Raw genomic sequence first — 24974 nt, forward strand, 5'->3', positions numbered from 1 at the left:
ACAATATCCCCCCACCATAGGCTATATATAGTCAAAACAGACAACTCCAGTTGTTCCTTTCACTTCATAAGTTTCCCCCTTTTCCAGTCCACAACCACTTCTCCTGACTAAGGCAAACAGAAAGCTAAAGGTAGAATGATCCAGGTTCTAACTAAAAACCAAACATGTCGCTCTTTCAGTATCACCTCAGTTAATGCCAATGGGCTGAACTCTCCCAGTAACACTTACTTCTATCTGCAGAATTGAGAAAACAGAAAACACATGTTGCATTTATACAAGAGACCCATTTTAAAAAAAGTCCATCAAGCTAAGTGGAATAACCAATACTTTCCTGAAATATATTCAAGTGCTCCACAAGATACAAAGACAAAAGGTGTAGCCATATTGATCTCAAGAAATCTGAATCTCTCAGTAGAGGACTACTAAGGTAGATATGTTTTATCAAAGGACACATAGGCCACCTCATGTACCCGTTCACCAATATATATCTTCCCAATGCTGATCAAGAATTTACATGTATAACCCAAATACTCATTTCAGTACATGGAGAGAGTGCTTATTCTAGTTGGAGATTTTAATGTCCCTATGGAACGCCATTTGGACTGCTCATCTGGGAAAACAAGTACCCCTCATACAATAAGCTCCAAAATTAGGAAACTGCTACATGACTTACTCCTAGAAGACATATGGCGAATACAACACATCAAGGAGAAAGATTAAACATATTATTCCGCTAGGCATAATTCATATTCATTTCACAGTTTGCACAAACAGAAGCTCAAAATTCTCACATACACTTCTTAAAAGTAATTATCTATTTGAGTGGAGAGAGTCCTTTCTCACATATCTTGGCATTCGGGTCCCTAAAGACCCTGAGTTGTTGTATAGGCACAATTATATACCCCTGCAGAAAGCCCTTCAAGAACTGTATCTTAAATGGAAACCTTCATATATCTCATGGACTGGCAGAATTAATGCCGTAAAGATGACAGCCTTGCCGAAAATTTTGTATCTATTTCGAACCATTCAAGTAGATCTCCCGCCACAATACATTAAACTGTTACAGAGACAAATGAGTGACTTTATATGGGGAGGGAGGAAGCCTCGTACAGCTGCTAAGGTGTTACAACGTCCAACTTCTGTGGGTGGTTTTGGAATGTCTAACCTATCTTGTTACTTTAGAGCCTCTCTTTTGGACACTGCTGTGAAAATGCATAGCCCGTTATCTTGCAGATACTGGTTGGACTTGGAGACTTTTGAAATGCCCCAACTTACCATTCCCAACTGCTGTGGACTCCTCCTTGCTTAAGACCTAAAAGTTCTCTGATGTTGCTGCCTACCGCAAAAATCCTCAAAGTGTGGGACAAAGCAAGGTCTGATTTGGGCATCATCTCGACTATTTCCCTAAGAACGCCATTGCAAAGTCTCCATTATTTCATAAGTGATTTACCTTTGCAACCCTGGATTGCTAATGGAGTGCAAATTGTTAAAGACCTGTTTGGTCCCAGTTCATATTTATCGTTCCAAGACTTGCAATCCAAATTCCATTTGGATGACCGAGACTATTTCACCTATTTACGCCTTACACATTTGCTCAAATCGCACATCCCGGGGTTCAGATCTCATCCTCTGCCTTCATTTCTGGTCCATGAGGGGAATGCTCTCTAACTGTTATAAATCGCTTCTTTCAGATCCTCCAGAATACAAATATCCGTATATGATTAAATGGGACAGAGATCTGCAATTATCACTCCACCCTGACAAGTGGTTAGAAGCGGCACAAATCTTATCAGGTGCAACCAGATGTACTAACCACTTAGAGTCCCACAAGAAATTGATTTATAGGTGGCATCTTACACCGGCAACCTTGCAAAAAATATCACAATCTCATTCCCCACTTTGCTGGAGAAACTGTGGTCAGTCTGGAACTCTGCTTCATATGTGGTGGGACTGCCCACTGTCACAGCTCATTTGGAAATCTGTGTTTACTATTATAACGGTTGGTCTTGAATTAGACATCCCCTAGGAACCACAAGTGGCGTTGCTACTGATGTTCCCGGACCATGTGCCTAAGGTTACGAAAAAGTTACTTTTTCACCTATTTAACACTACCACTAGCTTGATTGCCAAATTTTGGAAACCCGGAGGACCAATTTTAATTGACCACATATTATCAGCTACTATGGTGACCTTGATTATGGTGTGAAAGGTACAATGTCTGTACAATATTACATTCTGTGTTGCTGTAAACATATTTGACTGATATCAATAAAGAAGTTAAAAAAAAAAATTCTCACATACACCTTAAGAGATTCTCTAACACGCAGCAATTTCAGACTTCTCTTACCAGGCGCTAACAAACCCCACTCCACTTGGAGATTCAATCAATCTTTTCTAAAAGAGCCAAACCTGGTGAAAGAAATTAGTAACATTATCCAAAATGATTTAAAAAAAAAAACAGAAAAAAAAACAGAAAAATCCCCGGTTGTGTGATAAATGTGTGATCCGAGGTACCATCATAGAGATAGGATCTGGACGAAAGAAACCACATAACCAACAAATAGAAAAGTTTATAACTAAAATAAAACTTTTGGAAACTCAACATAAACAGTCATTGGCCCAACAAACTACACAGGAATTATCAGAAGCAAGGAAAGAATTAGGTGAAACACTCAACACATATACTAATAGAATACAAACACTAATCAAGCAGACTTACTATGATAATAGATATGGCAAACTATTGGCTAGCGTACTTCGGCAGAAGCTTGCCAAAAACTATATTCCCAAGATCAAAACAACAACCGGGACAACGAGTTTCTTAGCGAGAACATAGAGACTGAGTTTGAAACTTTTTTCACTAAAGTTTATCAACTAGATTCTAACTTGCCTGATGATAAAGAAAAACATATCACAGCATGGCTACTAAATTCCTGGACCAAAAGAACATGCCCAAACGTTCTCAAATGGTAAACAAACAGTTAGACTTAAATATTACCCCTGGCGAGGTACTGGCAGACATCTCCTCTACACCATCTGGTAATATACTCTCCCCACACCTCTGCAATGCTTTCAATGCAATACAATCAGATGCAATATTGTCACCCCAATCTCTAGAGGCACAAATAACCCTCCTATTAAAACCTAATAAGGATCCCACAGATCCAGGCAGTTATAGGCCAATTTCATTAATAAACAATGACGTAAAACTATTAGCTAAACTCATAATGAAACTAATACAACAGGTACTTGAAAAACTGATAGACCCTGAATGGGTTGGCTTTGTACCTAACAGAGAGTCTAAGGACTACACAAATAGAATAATACATTTATTGTATCATGCACATCCAAATGCTTCTGCTTTCAACTGATGCAGAAAAGGCGTTTGATCAGGTCAACTGGAGATTCATGTTTGATTCCTTGAGACAATATGGCTTGGGACCTAAACTCCTTAAATGGATACAAGCCCTATACAACAACCCCACAGCCAAGGTGAAAGTTAACAACATCCTCTTGAAGCCTATAGTAATCAGGAATGGCACATGCCAAGGCTGTCCTCTATCTCCCACATTATTTATCTTAACCCTTGAGCCACTCCTGATGGCTTTACATAACCACCCAGATATTTGGGGAGTACAAGTGGGTGGCAGGCAGCATAAAATGGCTGCTTATGCAGATGATCTACTGTTTGTCATAACAAACCCAATCGTCTCACTACCAAACTTGAACAATACCTTACCTCAACTTGGGGCAGTGAGTAACTTTAAAATAAACCAAAATAAATCACATGCTCTTAATATTTCCCTATCTGCCCAGATGATACAAGGCCTGGAGATGCGGAGGGGGAGACGGTACCTTGCTACATATTTTCTGGACATGCCCTTTAATTAAGCGTTACTGGGAGCCATCCTCCACATCTGCCCACATATCGCACACGGGAGAAACCTTAATGATCCTTCATAGTCTCTCTTATTTCACATGTCCCCAGAGGACAGAATAAACTTGAATAACTCAACACTTCCACACTTGCTGAATGCTGCCAAAGTGCTAATTCCTAGATATTGGAACAACAATTAGCGATTGGCTTTTCAGATCCAACAATTTGAGGAGCGTTCTGCATGCACCGAAAAGCAGATAATGGAATATTTTGCCCAGTGGCTGGCATGGATTTTATTCAAAGGTGATCAGGAATAATGGCAATATGTTACTTAATGTTTTAAGAATTATAATTTGTGATATTACAAACTACCGCTAACAGGCCATCTAATCCTCTTCTTCTACCCTCCCTGTACCCCCTTTTAAGGTAAACATACTAGTTACAATATATACATATAATTTGTTATATAACTTAAGCAATCTGTAAACAATGGCTTTATTTGACTATACTTGAATATAAAGTTCTGGGATGTTACTGTAAAATCAATAAATACTTATTTGAAAGAATTTAGGGTTTGCACTGCTTCAAACGATGCCTGCAAAGAACCCAAGGAGAATCTTACAGCTAAAGTAAAGTCTGGGGCTCACCGTATTCTCGGATATCTGTTTCTTCTCCCCCAGGTACTTGGTAACAGTGGTATCATCTTTAAGCTCATCCAACTCTGCTATTTTACCATACACGGCCATGACTCGGCTATGTGCCACTTGAGTCTCTGGCTTATCCGATGGCCGTTTCTTAAAGCGCCCCGACTTGTCCTTCATGTCTGTGATAAGGGCTCTAAGCTCCCCTTCCCATTCCTGAGTGAGAAAGGATATGAACATCAGCCCCAACATTAAAATAAGTTTAATACTACAGACAGTAATGCATCACAGTCTGGGCTCAATCTTGGCATTTCAAAGCAAAGTTAAATCCCAGCTCAAGGCTGGCACCTTTTGACTTTATGAGTCTTGTCCTCCCCAATGTGGAGACTTTACGCCACCAGGGTTTGTATTCCCAGTTTAATGCTGAAACATTTTGAAGTCTCTTAAGTCCACATATCATAAACCATTAAAGTATAATGCAGACAATGCCCAATTACCTCTTTGGAGAGGAACTCCACCTCTGCCTTGTATCCAATAACAGAACTTTTCTCAATTTCCACTACCACCGCAGTACAGGCTCTCATAGCCGAGGTGGGAAGAAGATCTTCCTGCTCTAGCAGGGCATTCAGCAGGCTACTCTTCCCAGCTCCAGTCTCTCCAACGACAGCAATGTGTGTCTTAGGAAGAGGGCTCTCCTTCTGCAGATCCAAGATCCCTTTCCTAAATCATAATCAACATTTCATAAGAGAAGTAAACATCACCCAGCTGTTATGTTCTATAGAGGTGCAACATTTTTAGCCCCTGCTCTCTACATCAGTGTTATCTTACCTCCACTGTTCCATTGTATCTTCATCAATCCCCTGGATTTCACTGAGGACCTGGGAGACCTCTCTTAATACAGACTGACACTTGGACAGCTGGAGCCTAACATCATGCTCTGATTGGGCCCAGGCACACTGTTGCTCCTCAATCCCTTTACTGTGGACATTAAGTGTTTGTGAGCTGGACTCACCAGAGCTAGAACTGATTGGCTTTTTCTGGGTTTCATTGTATTTCTGGAACTGTAAAGGGGACGGCATGGTTTCACTGAGGCCAGAATCCTTTGAAACATTCTCTTCATCTGAAAATATTTTTTCTAACTCAGGATCTGATGTGATGTCATCTGAGAAAGTAGATGGCAGGGGTGGGGTTTCAGCTGCGTCTGGAGTCAAGTGTGTTACACTGACAGATTGTGTTCCATCTGTGTCAGGAGCCATGTGTGTTACACCCATAGATTGTGTTCCATCTGTGTCAGGAGCCATGTGTGTTACACCCATAGATTGTGTTCCATCTGTATCAGGAGCCATGTGTGTTACACCCATAGATTGTGTTCCATCTGTATCAGGAGCCATGTGTGTTACACCCATAGATTGTGTTCCATCTGTGTCAGGAGCCATGTGTGTTACACCCATAGATTGTGTTCCATCTGTGTCAGGAGCCATGTGTGTTACACCCATAGATTGTGTTCCATCTGTGTCAGGAGCCATGTGTGTTACATCCATAGATTGTGTTCCATCTGTGTCAGGAGCCATGTGTGTTACATCCATAGATTGTGTTCCATCTGTGTTAGGAGCCAAGTGTGTTACACCAATAGACTGTGTTTCATGTGTCTCAGGAGCCATGTGTGTTACATTGACTGATTGTGTTTCAATTGGAATCTCAGTGTGTTTTAAACTAAAAGAATGTCCTTGTGCCAAACTTACTGTTTCCAGACTATTAAAAAAGTCATGAATGATTTGGGCAATCAAATGTTGATTGTGTGTACAAGCAGTTCCTTCCCTTTTATCTGCCTGCCTCACTGTCTGATGCTCTGTAATAAATTGCTGGAGAATGTTCCCAATACTTGCTCCATGGACACCAATTCCAGATGTCTCCTGTGACTCCTCATGCCACCTTCGACACTTTTTTGTGGGAACTTCCTTCTTGGAAGATAATTTGTTCCCTGTGTCATGGAAACATCGTTTCAGTGAACTCCTATTATGTTTCTCCATGTCGTTATGTAAATGTGACAAGGCATTAGGCTCAGGGGAGGAGGAATCTTGCACGGATGCTGGTACCAAGTGATATTCTCCGGTGCTAATTGTGTGTAGTGGATCGGCAATATCATGAGGACAAGTCACCGTCTCACTTATCTGAACACACTTTGTACTAGAGTCTTGGGATAAAACACACACTTGTGTAGCTGTGTCCATCATCTTTTTAGCCTCAATCAGACCTTCTTGGCCTCCTACGCACTTATCTTCAGTGGAACCCACACAAATATTCTCACTGCCGATGGATTCAGTGGAACCACTGGTCTTGTCCAGGGAATGTAAATTTATAGAAGGAGACAAACTAAAAACATTCACAATCTGGAAATCAAATGACCGTTCCTCATCGTGTTCATCAAATGGTTTCTGCAGATTTTGCTCTGAAAGCAGAATATTTACCTGAGGCTCTTTGTTAACCCTGCAAAGCTCATCAGTCTCATTAGCTACACTGTAATATACACCATTATGGTTATTTTGTTCCACCTCTACTTTTCTTTCTGCTGTTTCATTTGTATCTTTCTTGAGTAGAACATTGGCAGTAGCGTCTTCCCTACATTGGACTAATTGCAATGGAGGAGGACTGCCAGACCCACACCTTGCCTCTCTCATAACCACAGATGAGACGTTCTCCCTTGATGGGAGATCTTCCTTGTCATTGCTGGGGTGACAGACCCCCAATAGTTCATTAGACACTCTATTCCCTCTGCATTCCACCTGGTTAAGACTTACTGTCAGCTTCTTTTCATCTCCATTACTTTCCATATGCATTACTGCCTGTTCACATGGCACTGATGGCTCCATCTGCATTCGTTTTTTTTCTATGGATTTTCCAACAGCACTGCAGAGATCCAAGTCTTCAGCTTGTTTAGACATATATGCAATGCGTTCCCCTATGGCTTTGTCCTGAGGCTCCTTTTCTACAGTGCAGGGCTCAATGGACATCACCGTCATTAAAGGAACAACCACCGGGCTTACAGATCCAGAATTAGGTATTTCTTCATTTTGGTGTCTTTTCTTTAACTCAACATCTTCTTGAATCATCGATGATAAGATACACGCAGGCAGTGGAGGGTTGTCCTTATATATATGAACTGGTTTTTCTCTGCAGTTTTCTTTGCAAGGTATGACCTGAGCTTGAAGGGGGTTTTCACTGGATGCCAAACATACAGAAGAGGAGATACAAGCCTTTGTCTGGTTTTTTTTGTCTGTGTCCAGTTGGAGGAACGCGTGGGCCACTGGGCTATCACTACTATCAGCAGTGTGTTCACTAGAGACATACTCTATACACACAGATTTCTTATCACTCTCTGGCCACACTCTTGCACAAGTGTCACATTTCACAACACTTTGGTTGTCGATTCTCTCATCATCTCGTTTCCCACAACACTCCTCCTCTCTGTATTGTAATAAATGAGAAAGTGATGTTCCATCTCCATGTGCCGACTCTGTACCATCACAGGACGGATCAATGGCACCAATCTTACAGTAAGGATCAGGGACAGAGAACCCTTGAGCTTGTGCAGAGCATTTTCTTTTCAAAGATTTTCCTTCTTCTGACTGGTAAGAGCCTTTTTTATCTGAAACGCATGGCTTGTTGGAAAGTAAGAACATATTAGAAAGCTCCTCGGAACTTAGTTCAACCATGATCCTGTCCTTGATGGACACTGTGCTTTTAGATGGCTCCGGTTCCTGCTTTTGCTCTTCAAAACAAGTTCTGGGATGTGAGGTGCAGGTTAGAGGTGGAGAGATATTGCTTTTAGGATCAGAAAGGCTTTCCCCAAAGACACCAGGGCCTGCAGTAACCCCAGTGTCCATCTGGGCATGAATATTATCTTCTGTTTGATTCAGAGATGGAGATACTGCACATTCCTGCATCAATTAGAAACAAAAACAAATTGTGAATCATAGTCCCCTCTACATATAAGGAATAATCATTGTAAATGTCTACTGTGTGTCAGTATTATGTAATTTGTGATCTTATTACATATTGCACTAGGCCTTCTCCTGTCTCACAAACAGTCAGTATTCTGCATTCTATGAAAATCGACTTTGTGTTCATGTTATACACTGGGTAAGACATTCTCCTTGCTGATTCCTGTTCTTTAGCAAGAGAGAATGAGTAGGACTGACTGAAGGGACACACATTGGGCCTAATTAATCAGATCCATTTCTTGATTAAACTGTAGGGGCTGCAGATTCATCTAGACAGACAGACAGACAATGGCTCAACATTTTTTATATCAGGAACATAATCTTTTAGCCCCAAACTGAAACCAAAACAGAGATATTGCCACATTACTAGAGCCCTATACATACAAGACTTGATGCAACTACAACTTGAATGTAAATACCTGAGACGAGCCATCAGCAGACAACTGCTCCATCGTGCAGAGACAATGTTCAAACTGTAAAGTACAGGAGCAAACACAGGACACACAGTTATACTCCAGCTATTACTTTAATATTCAGCTGCAGCTACTCCCACCATTCCCTTACCTAATGATACCAATGTGTTGCTTTATTCTATAGTAATATATTATAAGAACTAAAGTAATTACAATATCATGTTATATAATGTATTGTTACCCTAATAAAAGTTCTGTGTTTGCTTCAGAAACTTTACTATAGTTTATAATACTACAGTTTATAAGCTGCTGTGTAGCCATGGGGGCAGCCATTCAAGCACAGGATACACAGTAGATAACAGATAAGTAATACTATAGTTTATATAAACAAGCTGCTGTGTAGCCATGGGGGCAGCCATTCAAGCACAGGATACACAGTAGATAACAGATAAGTACTACTATAGTTTATATAAACAGGCTGCTGTGTAGCCATGGGGGGGCAGCCATTCAAGCACAGGATACACAGTAGATAACAGATAAGTACTACTATAGTTTATATAAACAGGCTGCTGTGTAGCCATGGGGGGGCAGCCATTCAAGCACAGGATACACAGTAGATAACAGATAAGTACTACTATAGTTTATATAAACAAGCTGCTGTGTAGCCATGGGGGCAGTCATTCAAGCACAGGATACACAGTAGATAACAGATAAGTACTACTATAGTTTATATAAACAAGCTGCTGTGTAGCCATGGGGGCAGCCATTCAAGCACAGGATACACAGTAGATAATAGATAAGTACTACTATAGTTTATATAAACAAGCTGCTGTGTAGCCATGGGGGCAGCCATTCAAGCACAGGATACACAGTAGATAACAGATAAGTACTACTATAGTTTATATAAACAGGCTGCTGTGTAGCCATGGGGGGCAGCCATTCAAGCACAGGATACACAGTAGATAACAGATAAGTACTACTATAGTTTATATAAACAAGCTGCTGTGTAGCCATGGGGACAGCCATTCAAGCACAGGATACACAGTAGATAACAGATAAGTACTACTATAGTTTATATAAACAAGCTTCTGTGTAGCCATGGGGGCAGCCATTCAAGCACAGGATACACAGTAGATAACAGATAAGTATTACTATAGTTTATATAAACAAGCTGCTGTGTAGCCATGGGGGCAGCCATTCAAGCACAGGATACACAGTAGATAACAGATAAGTACTACTATAGTTTATATAAACAAACTGCTGTGTAGCCATGGGGGCAGCCATTCAAGCACAGGATACACAGTAGATAACAGATAAGTACTACTATAGTTTATATAAACAAGCTGCTGTGTAGCCATGGGGGCAGCCATTCAAGCACAGGATACACAGTAGATAACAGATAAGTACTACTATAGTTTATATAAACAAGCTGCTGTGTAGCCATGGGGACAGCCATTCAAGCACAGGATACACAGTAGATAACAGATAAGTACTACTATAGTTTATATAAACAAGCTGCTGTGTAGCCATGGGGGCAGCCATTCAAGCACAGGATACACAGTAGATAACAGATAAGTACTACTATAGTTTATATAAACAAGCTGCTGTGTAGCCATGGGGGCAGCCATTCAAGCACAGGATACACAGTAGATAACAGATAAGTACTACTATAGTTTATATAAACAAGCTGCTGTGTAGCCATGGGGGCAGCCATTCAAGCACAGGATACACAGTAGATAACAGATAAGTACTACTATAGTTTATATAAACAAGCTGCTGTGTAGCCATGGGACAGCCATTCAAGCACAGGATACACAGTAGATAACAGATAAGTACTACTATAGTTTATATAAACAAGCTGCTGTGTAGCCATGGGGGCAGCCATTCAAGCACAGGATACACAGTAGATAACAGATAAGTACTACTATAGTTTATATAAACAAGCTGCTGTGTAGCCATGGGGGCAGCCATTCAAGCACAGGATACACAGTAGATAACAGATAAGTACTACTATAGTTTATATAAACAAGCTGCTGTGTAGCCATGGGGGCAGCCATTCAAGCACAGGATACACAGTTTCTCACCCTCCATATGAATCAATGATAAAGGGATGATAAATGAGCATTTCCATACATTTCCCAGTACAGTAATGATGATACACTGGTCCCAGTTATAAGTATGTGCCTGTGCTGCTGTCACACTAGAAATATTTAGCTTGGCTGAAAAACTTCCAGAGGTTTGTGACCTTTCCCTACCCTGTGGCTAGAAGCCTGTATGATAATCTGGGGCACAGGAGCCAGTGTAGAACAATCTAGTTGCAAATATTCCTCGTGTAATGAACTGTGACTAATGATCCGGGAATCCACGATGTTGCCATTTATGTCTTTGCTTGAATTAATATTTTTCATAATGACCCTTCTAGTTTCATACAAAACAATATAAAGAGCAATGTAATATAAAAGCAGTGATTTCAGCCCAATCTATTTAGTTTCAATCAAACCCAACAGAGAGAGTATCCAGCCTGAAATGTATTTCACACAGACAGGAGCCTGTATTTTACATGACATAATGAATATAATATAACCAACAACAAGAAATACAATTTACTTACCAGAAAGTAGAGTTCTGAGTTAGGCTGACGAGCTCTGGTGCCAGGGCAGATATTGGCACCTTCTGGGTGTCCCAATGTGACTGTGTCTCCTTCATGTAGAAAGTGCTCAACTGTAATGGCAGAAGTAACCATTGATGTATCTTATTCCTACTCACAGCCTAACTAACATCACTGGACCCTTCTGTTACACTTTATTCCTACTCACATCCGGACATCACTGGACCCTTCTGTTACACTTTATTCCTACTCACAGCCGGACATCACTGGACCCTTCTCTTACACTTTATTCCTACTCACATCCGGACATCACTGGACCCTTCTCTTACACTTTATTCCTACTCACATCCGGACATCACTGGACCCTTCTGTTACACTTTATTCCTACTCACATCCGGACATCACTGGACCCTTCTGTTACACTTTATTCCTACTCACAGCCGGACATCACTGGACCCTTCTGTTACACTTTATTCCTACTCACAGCCGGACATCACCGGACCCTTCTGTTACACTTTATTCCTACTCACATCCGGACATCACTGGACCCTTCTGTTACACTTTATTCCTACTCACATCCGGACATCACTGGACCCTTCTGTTACACTTTATTCCTACTCACAGCCGGACATCACTGGACCCTTCTGTTACACTTTATTCCTACTCACAGCCGGACATCACTGGACCCTTCTGTTACACTTTATTCCTACTCACAGCCGGACATCACTGGACCCTTCTGTTACACTTTATTCCTACTCACAGCCGGACATCACTGTCCCTTCTGTTACACTTTATTCCTACTCACATCCGGACATCACTGGACCCTTCTGTTACACTTTATTCCTACTCACAGCCGGACATCACTGGACAATTCTGTTACACTTTATTCCTACTCACAGCCGGACATCACCGGACCCTTCTGTTACACTTTATTCCTACTCACAGCCGACATCACCGGACAATTCTGTTACACTTTATTCCTACTCACAGCCGGACATCACTGTCCCTTCTGTTACACTTTATTCCTACTCACATCCGGACATCACTGGACCCTTCTGTTACACTTTATTCCTACTCACAGCCGGACATCACTGGACAATTCTGTTACACTTTATTCCTACTCACAGCCGGACATCACCGGACCCTTCTGTTACACTTTATTCCTACTCACAGCCGACATCACCGGACAATTCTGTTACACTTTATTCCTACTCACAGCCGACATCACCGGACCCTTCTGTTACACTTTATTCCTACTCACAGCCAGACATCACTGGACCCTTCTGTTACACTTTATTCCTACTCACATCCGGACATCACCGGACCCTTCTGTTACACTTTATTCCTACTCACAGCCGGACATCACTGGACCCTTCTCTTACACTTTATTCCTACTCACAGCCGGACATCACTGGACAATTCTGTTACACTTTATTCCTACTCACAGCCGACATCACCGGACAATTCTGTTACACTTTATTCCTACTCACAGCCGGACATCACCGGACCCTTCTGTTACACTTTATTCCTACTCACATCCGGACATCACCGGACCCTTCTGTTACACTTTATTCCTACTCACATCCGGACATCACTGGACCTTCTGTTACACTTTATTCCTACTCACAGCCGGACATCACTGGACCCTTCTGTTACACTTTATTCCTACTCACAGCGGACATCACTGGACCCTTCTGTTACACTTTATTCCTACTCACAGCCGGACATCACTGGACCCTTCTGTTACACTTTATTCCTACTCACAGCCGGACATCACTGTCCCTTCTGTTACACTTTATTCCTACTCACATCCGGACATCACTGGACCCTTCTGTTACACTTTATTCCTACTCACAGCCGGACATCACTGGACAATTCTGTTACACTTTATTCCTACTCACAGCCGGACATCACCGGACCCTTCTGTTACACTTTATTCCTACTCACAGCCGACATCACCGGACAATTCTGTTACACTTTATTCCTACTCACAGCCGGACATCACTGTCCCTTCTGTTACACTTTATTCCTACTCACATCCGGACATCACTGGACCCTTCTGTTACACTTTATTCCTACTCACAGCCGGACATCACTGGACAATTCTGTTACACTTTATTCCTACTCACAGCCGGACATCACCGGACCCTTCTGTTACACTTTATTCCTACTCACAGCCGACATCACCGGACAATTCTGTTACACTTTATTCCTACTCACAGCCGACATCACCGGACCCTTCTGTTACACTTTATTCCTACTCACAGCCAGACATCACTGGACCCTTCTGTTACACTTTATTCCTACTCACATCCGGACATCACCGGACCCTTCTGTTACACTTTATTCCTACTCACAGCCGGACATCACTGGACCCTTCTCTTACACTTTATTCCTACTCACAGCCGGACATCACTGGACAATTCTGTTACACTTTATTCCTACTCACAGCCGACATCACCGGACAATTCTGTTACACTTTATTCCTACTCACAGCCGGACATCACCGGACCCTTCTGTTACACTTTATTCCTACTCACATCCGGACATCACCGGACCCTTCTGTTACACTTTATTCCTACTCACAGCCGGACATCACTGGACCCTTCTGTTACACTTTATTCCTACTCACATCCGGACATCACCGGACCCTTCTGTTACACTTTATTCCTACTCACATCCGGACATCACCGGACCCTTCTGTTACACTTTATTCCTACTCACATCCGGACATCACTGGGCCCTTCTGTTACACTTTATTCCTACTCACATCCGGACATCACTGGACAATTCTGTTACACTTTATTCCTACTCACAGCCGACATCACCGGACCCTTCTGTTACACTTTATTCCTACTCACATCCGGACATCACTGGACAATTCTGTTACACTTTATTCCTACTCACAGCCGACATCACCGGACCCTTCTGTTACACTTTATTCCTACTCACAGCCGACATCACCGGACCCTTCTGTTACACTTTATTCCTACTCACATCCGGACATCACCGGACCCTTCTCTTACACTTTATTCCTACTCACATCCGGACATCACCGGACCCTTCTGTTACACTTTATTCCTACTCACAGCCGGACATCACTGGACCCTTCTCTTACACTTTATTCCTACTCACAGCCGGACATCACTGGACAATTCTGTTACACTTTATTCCTACTCACAGCCGACATCACCGGACAATTCTGTTACACTTTATTCCTACTCACATCCGGACATCACTGGACCCTTCTCTTACACTTTATTCCTACTCACATCCGGACATCACTGGACCCTTCTGTTACACTTTATTCCTACTCACAGCCGACATCACCGGACAATTCTGTTCCATCTTATTTGTAAATAAAAGTAAAGTTTAGCAAGTCCACCCCAGAGTTGCCCAAGTAGACTTACCATTAATCCGCACATCATTGACATACACCCCAGTGAGGCTGGAATCAACCAGTTTGAAGCTCATGGGGATTGATGTGCAGATGATACGGCAGTGAACCCTCGAAATGTAATTTCTTCCATTCGTATCCAGCGCATTGGCAAAATAATCCACTACATTTGTGTTCCTCCCAATCAGGGTCACCAGCTTCGAAAAGCTACAGGAGAAGGATTGAGATTGTAAGATATGGGGTGATGGAGAAATCTTATTGTGGGTCCGTTCTCCATCTTAGCTGTGACTCAACATTGATAAATACGCCTGCCCCGAGTAGTTAGGCACAGACCTGACATGCCCTTATGAGCCTCATATAGGGTCACAGTGTGTGTACTTGTGTATAGTGTGTAGTTCCTAATCTGTAGCTCAGTGAGTTCTATCGACACTCACACTTCAGGGAGGCAAATGTGGGGTTCATACAGTATATTGCTGTGTCTCTTCTGTTTACTGTGACACCCCCCAGGGAGAGAGCGAAACCCCCTATGCAGCCTATATTACTGTGCCCCCACAGATAGAGAAATCTGGAACCCCCACCATAAGAACAAGTGTGACATGGCCTGTACCTGGAGATCATGAAACAAACTGAACTTACTGTATAGTATTTGCTGTATCAGACTGTGACCCCTGGAGCCCAATCCTGCGCAGATGGAATCCAGGAGCCGTACAGACATTGTGCATCGTTTATTTGTAACGAGATAATCACCTGCAGCAAGAAATGCGACGTTACACACACATCAGATCATTCACTAACACTGAACTAATATTAATGTGCTGAGTCTGATACACTTTTTACACTCTGCACTTGTCACACACACATGAACAACACTAGTGTGATCTATATCAGACCGTCACACACATATCAATACTGTCACACTCATATCACTACTGTCACACTCGTATCAATACCGTCACACTCATATCAATACCGTCACACTCATATCAATACCGTCACACTCATATCACTACTGTCACACTCATATCAATACTGTCACACTCATATCAATACTGTCACACTCATATCAATACTGTCACACTCATATCAATACCGTCACACTCATATCAATACCGTCACACTCATATCAATACCCTCACACTCATATCACTACTGTCACACTCATATCACTACTGTCACACTCATATCAATACCGTCACACTCATATCAATACCGTCACACTCATATCAATACCGTCACACTCATATCACTACTGTCACACTCATATCACTACTGTAAACTCATATCAATACTGTCACACTCATATCACTACTGTCACACTCATATCAATACTGTCACACTCATATCACTACTGTCACACTCATATCAATACTGTCACACTCATATCAATACCGTCACACTCATATCACAATACCGTCACATCATATCACACTTCAACACTCATATCAATACGTCACACTCATATCACTACTGTCAACTCATATCAATACCGTCACACTCATATCAACTGTACAACCATATCAATACTGTCACACTCATATCAATACTGTCACACTCATATCAATACCGTCACACACATATCACTACTGTCACACTCATATCAATACTGTCACACTCATATCACTACGTCAACTCTATATCAATACTGTCACACTCATATCAATACTGTCCCCACTCATATCAATACTGTCAAACTCATATCAATACTGTCAACTCATATCATACTGTCACACTCATTATCAATACTGTCACACTATATCAACTACTGTCCACACTCATTTTCAATACGTCACATCTCATATCACTACTGTCACACTGTCATATCAATACTTCACCGTCAAACGTAACATATCAATACTGTCACACTCATATCAATACTGTCACACTCATATCAATACTGTCACACTCATATCAATACTGTCACACTCATATCAATACTGTCACACTCATATCAATACTGTCACACTCATATCAATACTGTCACACTCATATCACTACTGTCACACTCATATCACTACTGTCACACTCATATCAATACTGTCACACTCATATCAATACTGTCACACACATATCAATACTGTCACACTCATATCAATACTGTCACACTCATATCAATACTGTCACACTCATATCACTACTGTCACACTCATATCAATACTGTCACACTCATATCAATACCGTCACACTCATATCAATACTGTCACACTCATATCAATACTGTCACACTCATATCAATACCGTCACACTCATATCAATACTGTCACACACATATCAATACGTCACACTCTATCATACTGTCACACTCATATCAATACGTCCACTCATATCAATACTGTCACACTCATATCAATACTGTCACACTACATATCAATACCGTCACACTCTATTCAATACGTCACACTCATATCAATACTGTCACACTCATATCAATACTGCACACTCATATTCATACTGTCATGTCATATCATACTGTCACACTCATATCAATACTGTCACACTCATATCATACTGTCACACTCATATCAATACGTCCACACTCATATCAATACCTGTCACAACTCATATCAATACCGTCACACTCATATCATACTCACACTTCATATCAATACTGTCACACTCATATCATACTGTCACACTCATATCATACTGTCACACTCATATCAATACGTCACACTCATATCAATACGTCACACTCATATCAATACGTCACACTCATATCATACGTCACATCATATCAATACTGTCACTCATATCATACGTCACAACTCATATCAATACGTCACACTCATATCATACTGTCACACTCATATCAATACGTCATATCATACTGTCACACTCATATCAATACGTCACACTCATATCACTACTGTCACCTCATATCAATACGTCACACTCATATCATACTGTCACACTCATATCATACTGTCACACTCATATCAATATGTACACTCATATCATACCTCACACTCATATCATACGTCAACTCATATACTCTGTCACACTCATATCAATACGTCACACCATATCAATACGTCACACTCATATCAATTAACCTCACCACACTCATATCATACTGTCAACTCATATCACTACTGTCACTCATATCATACTGTCACACTCATATCAATACGTCACATCATATACTGTCACACTCTATCAATTCCGTCCACTCATATCAATACTGTCAACTCATATCAATACTGTCACACTCTATCAATACTGTCACATACATAAAATCAATACCGTCACCTCATATCAATCTGCACACTCATTCATACTGTACACTCATATCAATAGTCACACTCATATCATACGTCAATCAATCACTACTGTCACACTCATATCAATATTCACATATATCACTCTGTCACACTCTATCATACGTCACCTCAATCATACTGTCACACTTATCATTCACACTCTATCCTACTGTCACACTCATACAAACGTCAACTCATATCATCGTCACATATCATACTGTAAATCAATGTACCACTGACCTTCAAAAATAACAACATAAATGAAATTAATAGGGACATATCAAAGCACATTAATAGACTCTATCAAGTACATATTGACCTGATCACTGTCACAACTCTATCACTACTGTCACACTCATATCAACTACTGTCACACTCATATCAATACTGTCACACTCATCATCAATACTGTCACAAACTCATATCAATACCTGTCACACTCATAATCACGTCAACTCGTCACACTTCACATATCACTACTGTCACATCATATCAATACGTCACACTCATTCATATCATACTGTCACACTCATATCAATACTGTCACACTCATATCAATACTGTCACACTCATATCAATACCGGTACCTGTCAACTACTGTCAACATATCATACTGTCACACTCCATATCATACTGTCACACTCATATCAAACTGTCACACTATATCGAATATGTACACTCATATCAATACCGTTCACACACTATCAATACGTCACACTCATATCACTACTGTCACACTCATATCAATACTGTCAACACTCATATCAATACTCGTCACACTCATATCAATACTGTCACACTCATAAACTCTAAGTCACACTCATATCCAATACCTGTCACACTCATATCAATCACTGTCAATACCGTCACTCATATCATACTGTCACACTCATATCATACTGTCACACTCATATCAATACTGTCACACTCATATCAATACGTCACATACTCATATCAATAACTGTCACACTCATATCAATACTGTCACACTCATCAATACGTCAACTATATAACTGTCACATCATACTAGTCAACTCATATCAATACTGTCACACTCATATCACTACTGTCACACTCATATCAATACTGTCACACTCATATCAATACTGTCACACTCATATCAATACTGTCACACTCATATCACTACTGTCACACTCATATCAATACCGTCACACTCATATCAATACTGTCATGTTCATATCACTACAAGGAAGGTGTGAGAGGATCGGAGAGTGTGAGCAGCAGGGTGACGCTCTATGAAGGTGAGTGAGAGCAGAACAGTAAGAAGGTGAGAATGTGAGAGTGTGAGGAGGAGAAGCCATTACTCACCAGAGAGCAGACCACACCGGTACAGGTGAGAGAGGGGGGTCTGGCCGGTCAGTGTCAGTAGGACCGTTATTGATACACTGCAGTTCCCACCCCTGTGTGTCAGTGGAACAGTCCAGCAGTTTCCGCTCTCGGTCTCAGTTTCTGTCAGAGAAATGAAACAGAAAGTGATTTGCTGAGAGCGGGGGGGAGAGAGTCTGAGTCACGTCTGAGGAAAAAACTTCTCAATATCCTGAGGCTTCTGCCACTTATCCACTTGCCTTATTCCCTGCTTTGTAGTGATGTGCGGGCCGGCCCGATACCCGCGGGAGCCAGGTTTGGGCCGACCTTGCACGATCCTTTCTGGGTCACAGGTGGGTGCTGGTTGAGTTCTTCTGACGGCTCTCCCCACCTGCGACCTTCCAAATGCCGACTTCCACATTGATCTTATATACACGAGCGCCTCTTTTGTGACGTCATCGACAGATAGGGTTGCCACCTGTCCGGTTTTGACCCGGACAGCCAGGTATTTTGAGGGGCTGCCTGGGCCTATACTTCCTGCCCGGTTTTCCAAATAAAGAAAACCGGGCGGGATTCCCTTGATTGACACGGCGATCGGCCAACCGCTGATCTCTGCGACATAGCCCCGCCCACTGACGTCACCAACACGCCCACTGACGTCATGGACCCCCGTCCGGTCTCAGCCAGACATAAAGGTGCACCGGCCTATAAAAGGAACCCAGAGGAAGGGCTTCGACGCCCCACATACTATTCCCCACTGCCCTCATACCCACTGTCCCAAGGACGCCCCACATGAAATGTTGTTCTACGAACCCCGTGATTTTTGATGGCCTTCCTGACTCCAAGATACAATGGGATCAGTCCCTGAATTAACTTGTACTATGAGCTATCTTCCCTATCCCTGTATTCCCTCACTTGCTAAACACCATCCAACCCCTTCTTATACCTATCTAATGTATCAGCCTGTACCCCTGATTCACTTCCCAGCTCTCCCTGTAACACCCCTTTCCCTCCTCTAATCTCATTGGCTCCCTCCTGTCTGCTGGGAGGAGCTACTGGTGAATAAAGCATCCGACCCTTCCTTGTACCTATCTAATGTATCAGCCTGTACCCCTGATTCCCTTCCCAGCTCTCCCTGTAACACCCCTTTCCCTCCTCTAATCTCATTGGCTCCCTCCTGTCTGCTGGGAGGAGCTACTGGTGAATAAAGCATCCGACCCTTCCTTGTACCTATCTAATGTATCAGCCTGTACCCCTGATTCACTTCCCAGCTCTCCCTGTAACACCCCTTTCCTCTAATCTCATTGGCTCCCTCCTGTCTGCTGGGAGGAGCTACTGGTGAATAAAGCATCCGACCCTTCCTTGTACCTATCTAATGTATCAGCCTGTACCCCTGATTCACTTCCCAGCTCTCCCTGTAACACCCCTTTCCCTCCTCTAATCTCATTGGCTCCCTCCTGTCTGCTGGGAGGAGCTACTGGTGAATAAAGCATCCGACCCTTCCTTGTACCTATCTAATGTATCAGCCTGTACCCCTGATTCACTTCCCAGCTCTCCCTGTAACACTCCTTTCCTTCCTCTAATCTCATTGGCTCCCTCCTGTCTGCTGGGAGGAGCTACTGGTGAATAAAGCATCCGACCCCTCCTTTTTTACTTTCTTTAATGAAAAAGAAACCTATCTCCAATACACTTTAATTAAAAATATGTACCGTATGTATAATAAATCTGACTGTATGCAGTCAAATTCTCCCTTCATTTACTGCTTCATTTACATGCAGAAGTCAAGCAAGCAGCTTTGCTTGTTTCCCTGTAGAGCAGTCAGTGACTGTGTAGAGATATGTATTTGATTTTATTTTTCTCTTTACATCCCATTTACTGTTTCCAACTCCAGCTGCAGGGACAAAAATCATGGAGCCAGATTTAAACAGATAAACTGGGATTCTATTTGGAGGATTATTTTGCTGCAGCCACTGGTTTTGCAGAGTTAGAGAAAGTCTGTATTAAACAATACAAAAACTATAAAATCCAACTTGACTTTCCCCATAACTGATTCCTTCCATTCCCTTTATCAGCTTAGTCGCTCTTCTCTGTACTTTCTCTATTTCATTACTGTCCCTTATATATTTATATATAGTGATCATATCCCCCTTATATATTTATATATAGTGATCATATCCCCTTATATATTTATATATAGTGATCATATCCCCCTTATATATTTATATATAGTGATCATATCCCCTTATATATTTATATATAGTGATCATATCCCCCTTATATATTTATATATAGTGATCATATCCCCTTATATATTTATATATAGTGATCATATCCCCTTATATATTTATATATAGTGATCATATCCCCTTATATATTTATATATAGTGATCATATCCCCCTTATATATTTATATATAGTGATCATATCCCCTTATATATTTATATATAGTGATCATATCCCCCTTATATATTTATATATAGTGATCATATCCCCTTATATATTTATATATAGTGATCATATCCCCTTATATATTTATATATAGTGATCATATCCCCCTTATATATTTATATATAGTGATCATATCCCCTTATATATTTATATATAGTGATCATATCCCCTTATATATTTATATATAGTGATCATATCCCCCTTATATATTTATATATAGTGATCATATCCCCTTATATATTTATATATAGTGATCATATCCCCTTATATATTTATATATAGTGATCATATCCCCTTATATATTTATATATAGTGATCATATCCCCCTTATATATTTATATATAGTGATCATATCCCCCTTATATATTTATATATAGTGATCATATCCCCCTTATATATTTATATATAGTGATCATATCCCCTTATATATTTATATATAGTGATCATATCCCCTTATATATTTATATATAGTGATCATATCCCCCTTATATATTTATATATAGTGATCATATCCCCTTATATATTTATATATAGTGATCATATCCCCTTTATATATTTATATATAGTGATCATATCCCCCTTATATATTTATATATAGTGATTATATCCCCTTTATATATTTATATATAGTGATCATATCCCCCTTATATATTTATATATAGTGATCATATCCCCCTTATATATTTATATATAGTGATCATATCCCCCTTATATATTTATATATAGTGATCATATCGCCCTTTAATTGCCCCTTTTGAAATGTCCTTGTAGGGAAGAATAACCCTCTCCTCCTGCAAACACACCAACCTCCCCCTGCGAGCTCGAGCATGCATGCGCTGGATCTCTGGGGACCTGCTTCTCCCCAGTGCTCCGTAGCAGCCTGATATTTTGCTGCCCTAGGCCCGAGCCTTTGTGGCCTTGCCATGACCTATCCTTTTAATACAAGTCAAGCCCTTATTTGCCCTTGATGCTGCTGACTGGCATTGCTTGCTACAGACAAGTTTATTATCTACAAGGACTCCAAGCTCCGTCTCCATTATGGATTTGCCTAGTGCAGTCCCATTAAGGGTATAAGTGGATATTGTTACATCCCAGGTGCAGGACTTTACATTTATCAACATTGAATCTCATTTGCCACTTAGCTGCCCAGATTGCCAGTTTGTCAAGATCCTGTTGCAAGTGCCACATCCTGGATGGAATTAATTGGGCTGATAGTTTTGTGTCATCTGCAAACACTGATACATTACTTACAATCCCCTCCCCTAAGTCATTAATGAACAAGTTAAATAAAAGTGGCCCCAATACTGAGCCCTGGGGGACCCCACTAAGAACCTTACTCCAAGTAGAGAATGTCCCATTAACAACCACCCTCTGTACCCGATCCTGTAGCCAGTTTCCTATCCATGTGCAAACGACTTCATTAAGCCCAACAGACCTTAGTTTAGAAAGCAGTCGTTTGTGGGGCACAGTATCAAACGCTTTGGCAAAATCCAAATAGATCTACTGCCCCCCCCACTGTCCAGAATCTTACTTACCACATCATAAAATGCAATCAAATTCGTCTGACATGACCTATCCTTCATAAAGCCATGCTGATTGCTGCTCATAATGCCATTCACTAGGACAACATTTTGAATGTGATCCCTTAACAAGCCTTCAAATAATTTGCCCACCACAGATGTCAGACTTCCTGGCCTATAATTGCCAGGCTGAGATCATAATCCCTTTTTAAATATTGGAATAACATCAGCTTTTCTCCAATCCATAGGCACCATACCAAATGAAAGTGAATCAGAGAAAATCAGAGATAGGGGCTGGTCTAAAACTGAACTAAGCTCTCTTAGAACCCGGGGGTGTATGCCATCAGGCCCTGGAGCCTTGTTTACATTAATTTGTATTAAAGCTTTATGAATCATATCCTGAGTCAGCCACTGACTAGATTGAGCTGAACCATTAGTGCAGTTATTAAGTGAGCCTGGGAACTCACACTCCTCTATTGTATACACTGAAGAAAAGAACTGATTTAACACATTTGCCTTTTCTGTATCTGTTACAACCATACTGGTACCATTATTTAATGGAGCAACACTCTCAACCTGCATCTTTTTACTATTAATATATTTAAAAATATAGGGTTAGATTTCACCTCCACCGCAATTAACTCTTCATTTCTTTTCTTAGCCTTCCGGATTGCTGATTTACAACATTTATTACAGTGTTTATATTCATTAAATGCAGCTTCTGTCCCTACAGATTTGTAGTTATTAAATGCCTTTCTCTTCTTTCCCATTAACTTCTTTACTTCTGTATTAAGCCACACAGGATGATTCTTAGAGCTTCTACGTTTAGTCCTTAAGGGAATAAATTGAGAACAGTAATGATTTAATATCAGTTTAAAGGACAACCATTTCTGTTCTGTGTTTTTAGCTGAAAACCTAATGCCCCAATCAATACTCTGTAGGGCAGCCTTCAAGGCACTAAAATTAGCTTTGCTAAAATTCCTGGTTTTTGTTGCCCCAGTATATATTTGTTTTTTGCACCAGACATTAAATGATATAACATTATGGTCACTATTACCCAGGGGTTCAATGACTTGCACATTTGCTATAAGTTCTGGCTCATTAGAGATCACTAGATCCACAATAGCATTTTTTCTGGTTGGCTCCTCAACAACCTGAGCCATAAAATTGTCATGTAACAGTTTATAAACTTGTTCCCATTAACTGATCTGGCAGTACTGTTGCTCCAGTCAATATCTGGGTAATTAAAATCCCCCATTATCATTACTTTACCCAAACTAGCAGCCTTTTCTATTTGCATTAGGAGCTTCTCCTCCTCCTCGTCACTTACATTAGGGGGTCTATAACATACTCTGAGTCTGAGGCAAACTGGAGAGGGTTCAGAAGGGTAGTTGGTTCCTGTGGATCAGTAGCAGTTGGGCAGGTAATATACAGATATAAAAGGCTGAACTTGATGTCGTGTATCTTTTTTCAATCTGAGTTACGA

At 41.0% G+C, this 24974-nt stretch overlaps 1 protein-coding gene across 1 annotated transcript in view; it reads right to left on the reverse strand.

Annotated features, from left to right (window-relative positions):
• nuggc.S (nuclear GTPase, germinal center associated S homeolog) overlaps positions 1 to 20030 on the reverse strand; it is a 47931-nt gene extending 27901 nt beyond the window's left edge. The window contains exons 1-8 of the mRNA XM_041568098.1: positions 19524 to 20030; positions 15574 to 15684; positions 14951 to 15144; positions 11544 to 11653; positions 8939 to 8992; positions 5347 to 8456; positions 5016 to 5238; positions 4525 to 4734 (exon numbers count right to left, since the gene is read on the reverse strand). Coding sequence (XP_041424032.1) covers positions 4525 to 4734; positions 5016 to 5238; positions 5347 to 8456; positions 8939 to 8992; positions 11544 to 11653; positions 14951 to 15144; positions 15574 to 15659 — 3987 coding nt within the window. The 5' untranslated portion in view covers positions 15660 to 15684; positions 19524 to 20030. The remainder of the gene's footprint in view (positions 1 to 4524; positions 4735 to 5015; positions 5239 to 5346; positions 8457 to 8938; positions 8993 to 11543; positions 11654 to 14950; positions 15145 to 15573; positions 15685 to 19523) is intronic.
• Positions 20031 to 24974: the final 4944 nt, after the last annotated feature.

Source organism: Xenopus laevis, chromosome 6S (assembly GCF_017654675.1).
Source record: "Xenopus laevis strain J_2021 chromosome 6S, Xenopus_laevis_v10.1, whole genome shotgun sequence".
NCBI lineage: Eukaryota > Metazoa > Chordata > Amphibia > Anura > Pipidae > Xenopus > Xenopus laevis.